The sequence below is a fragment of the Leopardus geoffroyi genome, chromosome B1 (assembly GCF_018350155.1).
Source record: "Leopardus geoffroyi isolate Oge1 chromosome B1, O.geoffroyi_Oge1_pat1.0, whole genome shotgun sequence".
NCBI lineage: Eukaryota > Metazoa > Chordata > Mammalia > Carnivora > Felidae > Leopardus > Leopardus geoffroyi.
Genome location: NC_059327.1, coordinates 192,242,468 through 192,253,275, shown reverse-complemented (window position 1 = coordinate 192,253,275; position 10,808 = coordinate 192,242,468). Strand labels below are relative to the sequence as shown.

The 10,808-nt window shown below is 46.4% G+C and overlaps 1 protein-coding gene across 1 annotated transcript; it reads left to right on the top strand.

Moving 5' to 3' along the window:
• CLRN2 (clarin 2) lies at window positions 1-10,370 on the top strand. The gene is made up of 3 exons (XM_045450784.1): window positions 1-467; window positions 6,104-6,283; window positions 6,929-10,370. The coding sequence occupies exons 1-3, from the start codon at window positions 215-217 to the stop codon at window positions 7,192-7,194; spliced, it is 699 nt and encodes a 232-aa protein (XP_045306740.1). The 5' UTR covers window positions 1-214; the 3' UTR covers window positions 7,195-10,370.
• Window positions 10,371-10,808: the final 438 nt, after the last annotated feature.

The following is a 10,808-nucleotide window of genomic DNA, read 5'->3' as shown; positions in this document are numbered from 1 at the left end:
TGAAGGCGACCTCTGTAGAGACTTCCGGATGTGGTTGTAGTAAACACGGGCTGTGGAGGCAGGCACTGAGGGAGGACCAGGAGATGCGCTTGAAATTCTGAAATGATGTGTTTGGAAGAGCTGACGTTGGAGCAGGGGATTGCAGAGTGTCCAGAAAATGTCAGCGACCCCCGCCACTGCTTGGACACCTGTGGGCTGACCTGCATCCCCTAGAATGCCTGGATGGTTCAAAAAGGCGTGGTATGGGCTGGCGTCTTTACTCAGCTTCTCCTCCTTTATCCTGATCATTGTGGCCCTGGCAGTGCCCCACTGGCTGAGTGGGAAAATTCTTTGTCAGACTGGAGTGGACCTGGTCAATGCCACGGATCCAGAGCTCATCAAGTTCATTGGGGATATTTACTACGGGCTCTTCCGAGGATGTAAAGTACGACAGTGCGGGCTGGGGGGCCGCCAGTCCCAATTCACGAGTGAGTATGTTGGGGGGCACGCAAGCTGCTTTAGAACACTTATTTTGTTTTACTTTGTAAGGGTGCCTATGTCTAACTGTGAAATTTGACTTCTGCCTCAACCTAAGGCATAGTGACAAAGTCCACAGTAACCGAAGGGTTCCTGTTCGGCACCAAGAAGAGACCTTTTTTCTCTCTGCAGAGACTTATAGAAACATTAAAAATAGGGATTTCTATACTTCTGTAACTGACCTCTATTAGGAATAACTATTAACATGTTGAGCACTTACATGTGTCAGCCATTCTGCTAAATGCTTTACATGGCTTCTCTCTTTTAAGCCTTATAACACATTTATAAAGAAGGAATTCTTAATGTTCCCGTTTTGCAGAGGACTACACTGAGACTTGGAGGGGTTATATAACATGCCTGAGGTCCCTCAGCCAGGAAATAGCAGAGCCAGACTTCAGACCCTTGCCACATGACCTGGGTGTTCTCAGACAGCCCAGCACGCACGTTCCCACTTCTGTTTATATAAAAGCTCCCTTATCTGAGAACGGGCCAATGTCTGTGTGCCTGGGCTCTGGAATCAGACTATTGGGTTGAAAGCCCAAGTTGAGCACTCACTGGAGGGGAGACCTGGGGCAAGGCACTGGGGGCTCTCCGTGAACATGAGCAGGCACAGTCCTCTGCTGGCATCCAGTCTCACGTCACAGCTGCTCTGCATGTAAATAGAGCAGGAATCCAAGCCCAGCTTATGGAGGGTCTTCTGGGAATTGAAAAACAAAGCAAAAAAAGACAATCTTCTGTAAGCCTTTAGAATCCATTAGATAGCTCACAAGAACAGTGTCCTACACAACAATAATTAATATAATGCAATGCAAGGAGATAAGGAATCTTACTCATTTGATTTCGGTATTTCAGCATTGTAGTTTTTAGAATCCTGCCCAGGGTAAGTATCTTATTAAATATGTAAAGACACAAAACTGAAGCCATTGATAAACACAATAATATGAATTGGCATTACTTATATACATGAAGGAAATACATATTTGTTATGGATATCCAGGAAAAAAAATCTCTGGGAATATTTCTATTTACCCAGCAATGGAATTGGACCAGGGATATTGTAAAAATAGCTTTATTAAAAACATTACACAAAAAACTGAAAACACATACACGTAGAGGAATAGGGGCGCCTGGGTGGCTCAGTTAAGCATCCAACTTTGGCTCAGGTCATGATCTCGTGGGTCTGTGAGTTCAAGCCCCATCTTGGGCTCTGTGCTGACAGCTTGGAGCCTGGAGCCTGCTTCAGATTCTGTGTCTCCCTCTCTGTCTTCCCCTCCCCTGCTCCCACTCTGTCTCTCTGTCTCTCTCTCAAAAATAAACAAACATTAAAAATTTTAAAGATACATTTTATAATAAAAAAGCAAAACATAAATAAATAAATAAAAATAAAGGACATGTTAAAAGGAGACCATGGAGGGACGCCTGGGTGGCTCAGTTAGTTAAGCGGCCGACTTTGGCTCGGGTCATGATCTCGCAGTCTGTGAGTTCGAGCCCCACGTTGGGCTCTGTGCTGACAGCTCAGAGCCTGGAGCCTGTTTCAGATTCTGTGTCTCCCTCTCTCTGACCCTCCCCCATTCATGCTCTGTCTCTCTCTGTCTCAAAAATAAATAAACGTTAAAAAAAAAAAAAAGGAGACCATGGCAACTATACACAGCAGGTGATTCTGAATTAGGTCTTTTGCTGTTAAAGACGTCAATTGGTGAGACAATTGGTAGAATTTGAATGGGGCATCAGGATTAAATGACAGGCCTGTACCAGTGAACTCAGTGATTTTAGTGCTGTGGTTCTGTAAGAGAATCTCTTCTTGAATGAAATAGACCCTAAAGTACTGAGGGATGCAGGGACAATTTACCTTTAAATGGTTCAGGAGAAAAAAAAAATCCCTTGTACCATTCTTGCAATTTTCTGAAGTTTGAGATTCTTACAAAACCACACACACACACACACACACACACACACACACACACACACGTTTTGAGGGAGAAATGGCACACTTTTTAATAGTTGTAGGTAATTGAAATTAACAAATCTCACAAAAGAAGTTCCAAAGCTTGAATTAGGGAGGGACCATCAAAAGCAGCACAGTTCCAAAGACTTTAATGAGTAAGAGATTGCTTAGGGAATGTAGTAAAAATATATAATTATATATCAGATGTGTCATGTGACCATAGCAACTGCTTTCTTATCTACTAGATAATTTATCTATTATGTTTATTATTTATTATCTGCCTCCACCCCTTTGGTATGTAATACCACAAGGGCAAAGATTGTGGTTTTTTCATCCATGATCCCAAGTTCCCAGAAGAGTGCGTCAAAACACTGGCACTCAAAAGCATTGGCTGAATGAATAACAATAAGTACTTTTAAATTCATTTGTACTAATGTTCACGTGCAAGACACCAAACTTGTGACCTGTGCTACACCAATCCTCCACAACCCTGCTAATTAGAAGGAAACTAAGACTCAGAGGTTAAGCAACTTGCTGAAGGTCACAGAGCCCCGAATGCTGGAGCTGACCCCAACCCAGGTATGCCTGACCCCAAAGTTTCCTACTTTCCACCATATGCTGCTCCTTCTGGAATTTGTGACTGGCAACTTTCCCAAAGCAGGGCGTCACCCTAGCAGTCCTTACTGTTCTCCTGGGATTCGGCAAAGGGAAATGGGGAGGTGGTGGAAGAATGGGGAGTTCTCAAGGGTGGGAGAAGCCAGGGTGGACAGATCCCATTAGAAATGACTGAGTGGTTACCCCAACAAATGGTGGGTGTATTAGTTCCCTAGAGCTGCCATAACAAAGTACTATCACAAACTGGGTGACTTAAACAATAGAAATGTATTCCCATGGTTCTGGAGGCTGGAACTCAGAAATCAGCTTGTCAACAGAGCCGTGCTCCCTCTGAACCCTATAGGCAGACCCCTCCTTGCCTCTTCCAGCTCCTGGTAGCCCTGGGTCTTCCTTGGCTTGCAGCATCCTCCCTGTGTCTCTTCACATGGTCTTCCCTTTGCATGTTTCTGTGTCCAAATTTCCCCTTTTATAAGGACACCAGTCACATTGGATTAGGGCCCATCTTAAGAACCTCCTCTTGATTAGCTCTGGAGAGACCCTATTTCCAAATAAGGTCATATTCTGGAGTTCTGGGGTTGAAGACTTCAACCCATCTTTTGGGGGAAGGGATAGCAGGAAGGGCACAATTCAACCTGTCACAGAGGGTTTGAGGTGGCAGACGGTGGGCCTGGCATAATTTAGGAATCCCTGAAGCACAAACACTGTTTCTGGAGAAGCAGCTAGAGCAGAGGCCAGCTTTGCGGGAGAAGGGGACCCAAGGAGAACAGACAGACTGAGCCCTTCCACGGCAGCACCAAGTAAACCCCTGCCATCCCAGCTCACAGAAACGTAAGCTACCCAAGCAGATGAGCACATTCTGTTTGCCCTCTGGAGGAACTCAGTAAATGCTCCTTTCCTCCTCCTCTTCCTTCCCAGGTGGATAGGAGACAGCCCCCAGGGTTCATCTCTGAAACAGCAGAACTGTGTGAGGATCATAAAGGACATTTTAATGTCACCTCTGAGTAGGACAATATTCAAGAAAGTTTTGTTCGCAGCTGCCGTGGGGGTGTCCCAGGGGAGGGTATAAAACTTCCATTCCCAGCACTTGAATGTGACTCCCCTGGAGCTGGGGCGGGCTCCTCCTGTGTGGGCCGGCCTTGCACCTGCCGCTGGTCAGGGACAGACTTTGCACTGATCACAAAGTGTTCTCTCAGGAAGGGCTGAAAGTTAAAAAAAAAGAAAAGGAAAGAAAAAAAAACCCTAAGGGACACTAAGAAGGGAGAGAAGCAAAGGTTAAAGAGAAGCCTTGCCAAGAAAAATCCCTTGGAAAGAAGCTCTGGGTAAAGTTTCTGATGTTGGCAAGATAACCGCATGGAGATAACTACAAATGGAAATACGGAACTGGAAAGAAAGTTAGATTGGAACTAGGATGTAAATGTGCAGTGTCTAGAAACTTCTCAGTGGAAAGGACTTTAAAGGGAGAAGGACAATTCTAGTTCTCAAGCTTGGGAGACACCAACCTCTTGTGAATATAGGGAGTCTGATGAGCCAGCAAAGGACCAGAGGGGAAAGGGGCTGGGGGTGGGTGAGTGGAACCAGGAAAGCTTTGAGTCCTGGTTCCCAAGGGGGGACAAGGAGGGGCAGGTCATGACATCAAATGATGAAGCAGTGAGTTCGAGCTCACAAAGTGGACCCCAATTTAACCAGCAGGTGCTCAGTGGAAACCCTGCAGTAGCTTCAGAGGAAAGGGTATGTCCGGGCACTCTAACTTCTGCCACTTTTCATTCTTCATGTGTAACTACTGAAAACAGCGATCTAAACTGCATATGTCATATAGTATCTAGGTCTGTAATCCTATATAGAATTCAGAGTCACCTTGCCCAAAAAGAAGGGACCTAAGGTTCAAGCATGTGGGGAAACAGGTTTAATAAAATTCACCTTATATCCTTGTCACAAGCACTGAATGAGATAACCATGTAAAGGGTTCAGCTCTTGTCATGACTGTGTCCAGTAAACGTTGATTACCCTCAGTTCATACACAGCTTTTGCTACCCCACTGGACTGATGAGAAAACTGAGGCTCTGAGGGCTTTCCCCAAGTCAGAGAGTAACAGTAATAACAGCCACAGCCACAGCCGCCATTTTGAGAGCTCACTCTTTCCCAGTCAGTATCTACCATATCGACCATATCGTATCATTTCATCTCCACAGCCACTGTGTGGTGGCCAATAGAGAGAAATCAGCTACAAATTAATATCTGACAAAATTATCCTGCCACATTAATGTGGGAAATTAATATTCTGATAGAATATTATTCATCACAGCATATATTCTGTGCAATATGAGAATGAGTGTCCATCATACATGGGAAAAATGCCCACCTTGCTGCGGGATCCAAGATGATGATCCTGGCTTCCTATTAGTGCTTGTTAAGTGCTATTATTATTCCTATGCACTCCAGTCAATCCACTCAACGACCTGGTAAGATGGGTAGGGGAGTGGCTTAGAGGATCCTATTTTATACTTGTGGCAAATGAGCAAAACTGGCATTTGAACCCAGATCTTTGGGTGCCAGGTCTAGGCTTCCCTCTGGGACGCCCTTCTATACTCTTCACAGATGTACCTGAAATCTCTTCTACCGCTCAGATTTAATGAAGGCAACTCTCTGACCCAGGTTAAAGCTTTTCAATTGGCCCTCCTTGGCTGACTCTCTCACCAACCACCTTTGCTAAAGAGGCACCGTGTGGGGCTTATGTACGTCAGCTTACCCCGATCCCGGGGCTTTGAGGGCAGTGCCACTTAAATCGCCAGCTGGGGCACATTTTGATTCTGCATCCGGTGCAAGGAAGAGAGGACTGTTAGTCAACTGACAAGTGGCCAGTCGGGCTCCGTGAATTGTCTCCAGAACTCTCCTGCTTTTTGAAAACCCAGTACATGTTGCCTGGCCCTCACTCCCCTCTATTACAGCCTCAGTGGTAAGCAAGCCTGGACTTTATGAGCTCCAACCGAGCTCTGACATGGAAATACTGTCTGTGTCTTTTCTCCCCAGTCTTCCCACACCTGGTGAAGGAACTCAATGCAGGCCTCCACGTGACCATTCTGCTGCTCCTCTTCTTGGCCTTGGCCCTGGCTCTGGTCAGCATGGGATTTGCCATTCTCAACATGATCCAGGTTCCATACAGGGCAGTCAACGGCCCCGGGGGCATCTGCCTATGGAACGTCCTCGCAGGTAAGGAAGGCCCCCAGGGAGAGAAATTCAAGGCCACTGCCACCACCAGGTGGTGGCCCTTGAATTCCAAGTAGATGGGTGGAGGCATGAAGGAATTAAAATGCCTGCCTCAGCCTTTGCTTCCCTGGTCTATGACCTTTCATTCATGGGCATGAATGTCCTCTTCACTGAAAGTTGAAGGATCTCTGTAACAGTAAAGAGCCAAATTGGTGGCACGCATGAGTGGCTGAGGACTTAAAGCAAAAAAGAGAGGTTGGGGTAAGAGGAGAAAAGAGAAGACCGAGAGGTGGGGGTGGAAGGTGGAAGGGAGGGCATTGTGGGAGGAGGTGGGGAGGTGGGGCTACCGCGGCAAGAGTGGGAGGGGCCCTTCTAAATGACAGCAGGGGAGGCACCTGGGATTTTACAGGCCTCTTTTCATTTAAACCCCACAGCTTCCTTAGGAGGCAGAATTATCACACCCATGTTTACAGGTCTTCACCTTGGGGTTGAGTCCGAGCCCCACCTTGGGGGCATAGAGTTTACTTAAGAAAAAAACAAAATCCTAAGAATTTTTTCAACCCAAAGCAAGCTTGTCACCTGTGCCACAGAAATGCCACCTCACATACCACCATCACAGGTGTATGAGGGTGACGTGTTGGCTTTCAGGCGGAGTCGTGGCCTTGGCCATCGCCAGCTTCATGGCCTCCGTGAAGTTTCACGACCTGACCGAGCGCATTGCCAACTTCCAGGAGAAGCTCTTCCGCTTCGTGGTGGTGGAAGAACAGTACGAAGAGTCCTTCTGGATCTGTGTGGCCAGTGCCTCGGCCCATGCAGCAAATCTGGTAGTGGTGGCGATCAGTCAAATTCCGCTCCCCGAGATTAAGACCAAAATCGAAGAGGCCACGGTCACGGCTGAGGATATCCTGTACTGATCGCCCTCTCCTGCTCACACCCGAGCCTGAGTCAGTTCTGCAGTGTGAACGGGGACCTCATTTTTTGTGCTGGCTTTGCAGTCCAGAACACCTGTGCTCCTAAGAAGAAGGAAATGGAAGGAGAAAGAACGGTGCCTGGACCAGAACAGAAAGGTTTCCCCAACCCCTGGCATCCCTGCCTTTCCCTCTCACTGACCTTGGAGTTAGAGACTCTGCTTCTTGCCAGCTGTGTGGACACGGACGACTCACTTCATGTCTGCTTCTCAGTTTCCGCCTCTGTAAAGTGGGGGTGGTAAGGACCTCACAAGGCTGTAATGAAGTTTAAAGGGGCAGTAATGTTGCCAACCTGTGAATCAATATATGTATCTACAATCAGAGCACTCTACAAACACAAGGTACTGAACATTCCACTAAATGCCTGCAGACCCCTCTATTCCACACAATGTTACGGGGGATGTAAACAGGCATATGGTAATATCCCTGTCTGTCCGCCAGAAACATCTAAACTTTCCGCAGGACACAGGAATCAGATGGCAACAATAACACTCAGAATGAAAGTAACTTACCTTTTTTTTTACCAGTTACTACACACTGGACACTGTCCTAAGAGTTCTACATATATTAGGTCCTCACTACAAATTCAGATCATTGGTACCACTTTATTTCCATTTCATAGATGAAGAAACTAAAGCACACAGACATTGAGTAACTTGCTGACGTCAAGAATTCAGTTGAAGAAGCCTGCAACCAGAGTTTATACTTGTAACCACTTTGCTAATCTGTTGTTTGAGGTTCAAGCAATTGGAATGCAATGTGATAAACACTGTGAGGGTAAATGCATAAAAGACTGAGGAAGGGATTAACTCTTCCAGATGCGATGTGGTATTAAAGAAAGTATCACAGAGTTGACATTTGATCTGAACTTTGAAAGATGAGTAGACTTTTTCCAGTGGTGAAGGAAGCAGGTCTGGAGAAGGGCATTTCAGGATGAGTCAGTAACGAGGGGGAGGCACAAGGTATGAAATTACAAAGAGGGCTTGGAAGCATGTGAATATGCAATGGTATCAGAATGTTGTTCTAACTCACCAGTTAGATCAACCCTGCTGCTTTGTGTTGGGTTTCCCTTAAGTGGTCCTGTGGTGGTTAATCACATGTGCCAACTTGGCTAGGCCACCATACCCAGATATTTGGTCAAATGCTATTCTAGATGTTTTTGTGAAGGTATCTTTTGAATGAGATTAACATTTCAATCAGTAGACTTTGAGTAGAAGAGGTTGCCCTCCATCATGTGGGTGGGCCTCATCCAATCAGTTGAAAGCTTTAGGAAAGACTGATCTCCCTCAACGGATTGGGAATTCTGTCAGCAGCTTGCTGCTGCAACTCTTCCCCGGGGCCTCCAGCCTGCCAGCCCACCCTGCAGATTTTGGACTTGCCAGTGTCCACGATCATGTGAGCCAATTCTAAAAAAATTATCTTTCTCTCTGCCTGTCTGTCTCTGCATGCACATACACACACACACACACACATCCAACTGGTCCTATTTGTCTGGACAACCCTTCCTCATACAGGTACAAAACTCGTCTGTTCATCTTCCCACAGTGCCAGCTGGGGTGAATCCTTTCTCAGGTCTGCTGTCTTCATGCCAAGTAAAAGTCATCTAATCCCCGGAATTAGCTCCATCTAACATGACACCCGATTTGGACTTGCTCTACCTTTGCTTAAATGCTGAGCTTCAGGAGGTTTCCATGGCATCTCTTCTGTTCTAATTGCTTGTGATTCCCTGCTGGGCCCCTCCGCCCCTTCCAGCCCTCTCCCCATCCCACACAGGGCTGCAGTACTGTTTAACAGACTGACATTGCTCATCAAATATGCAGATAGCACATGGCTGGAAGGGATAGCTAACAGCGTGATGGGAAACGGATCCAAAAGATAGTGACAGACCGCAGTGCTGTCTTGAAAACAAGTGGAAAAGTCAATGTCCTCTCAAGCTTATCATAAAGTCCTGCAGACAGTTGAGAAAAAAAATCACACAAGAGCGGCAACAATTTATTTTACGATAAATATGTGAGACTCTTGGTACATTTATTCATTCAGTGCATATTGAAACTGATCTAGGGGTTGGGAGTGGAGCAGAGAACAGACAAACATCCCTGTCTGCCCCCCCAGAGGTTTCATTCTCTGAGCGCCTGGGGGTGATTCACACGGAGACCGCTTATAACATCGGTAGCCCGGCCACAGCCCTCAACCTGATCACTGCTCAGGTATGTGCAGACTGCCACACAGGGGCAGGGGAAATTGAGTTTTGCCTCTAGTAGTGGAATTCCCTTATTAAGATGGTACTCTTGACCAAGATGGATGTGTTCCAAGGAGCCAAAGTGCAGGCGTTTGTGAATTTTCCCGGTGACAGGGTCCAGAGCTTTTTGGGTTTCAAAAGCATCTGTAACACCTTAAAAGCTTCAAACCGTGACCCATCATGTAGCAGCCATGATGTTACCAGAGATAATCAGGTTCGGTCTGAAAGGCATCTCTCAGGGTTATTGCCAAAGAGATTCCTGTATGGAATTTAGCCAGTTTTGATGGAGGAAAGAATGGGAAGCATTATCTGGGTCACACAGTTTGTTCACATGATCACTCAAACCTATAGAGAAAATGTAGCCCCTTTATTTTGACTATAGTTAATCTGCTCTTTTCCTGAGTAAGGAGAAAATAATAATAAATGCCCAGTCCAGTTTAAATTTAACCCAACCTTATCATTTATACCATCATTCTGGTAATGTGAAGCTTTCTGGGATAAAATGGCTAGTTCTTCAGGTAACTTCTCTTTTGCAGGTGGTACTAGGGTTATGGGAGAGAAGATGATTCTAGAGTTATGGGAAAGCAGATCATGCACACACTTACTCCCTGGAAGTATCCCCTGTCCTCCTGGTTGGTGGCGGTACACTGGCTGGGCTCTTTGGAGTCCTGTCCCCAGGCTGCTGCTTACCTGCTAGTCATCCCAGGGCTGTCTCAGGCAGGAGTAATTTTTGAAATGTTCTGTCTACTGGCCAGAGCCTGGTCACTCCCTGGAAGACTTGCCCTCATCTTGGATCCTACTGGCTGCAGACCTTGAGTGACAAACAAGTCCGCCATCTGCTGTCCAAGCTGTCACCTGTCTACAGCCAGGCTCTGCTGCAGTCACCCACGTGCAGTCTAGGAGCCCCACCTGGTGTCAACACAGCATCCTGTCCCATGAGGCCCTGGGGACACCTTTCCATTCATTCCCTCTTATGAAGTAACTAAGGTGATTCATTAGCTCTTATTTCCCCCAACCACACTTGGCACTTGAGTGGTTCCCTGCTGCTAACCAAAGGTCCAACGGGGGGAAAGGTGGTAATTTGCCTTAGGTGAGGCCCAGCCCTTTCGAGGTCTCCATTTCCTTGATTACAAAATGAGGAAGTTACACTGGATGATAATGACCATCGTCTACTGTGGGCCAGGCACTTTCCACGCTGTCTCCCTCATTCTGACCACAATTATTCAAAATAAATATCATTGTTTTTACTTTACGGATGAGCGATTTTAGGTTCGAAGAACTGAAGTCCCTTGCTCAGGCCACAACTATTAGTAAATAACGG

Coding starts and splice junctions, on each gene's coding strand:
- CLRN2 (XM_045450784.1), top strand. CDS start 215: ATGCCTGGATGGTTCAAAAAGGCGTGGTATGGGCTGGCGTCTTTACTC. Junction 468..6,103: donor CCGCCAGTCCCAATTCACGA/GTGAGTATGTTG, acceptor TTTTCTCCCCAG/TCTTCCCACACCTGGTGAAG. Junction 6,284..6,928: donor CCTATGGAACGTCCTCGCAG/GTAAGGAAGGCC, acceptor GTTGGCTTTCAG/GCGGAGTCGTGGCCTTGGCC.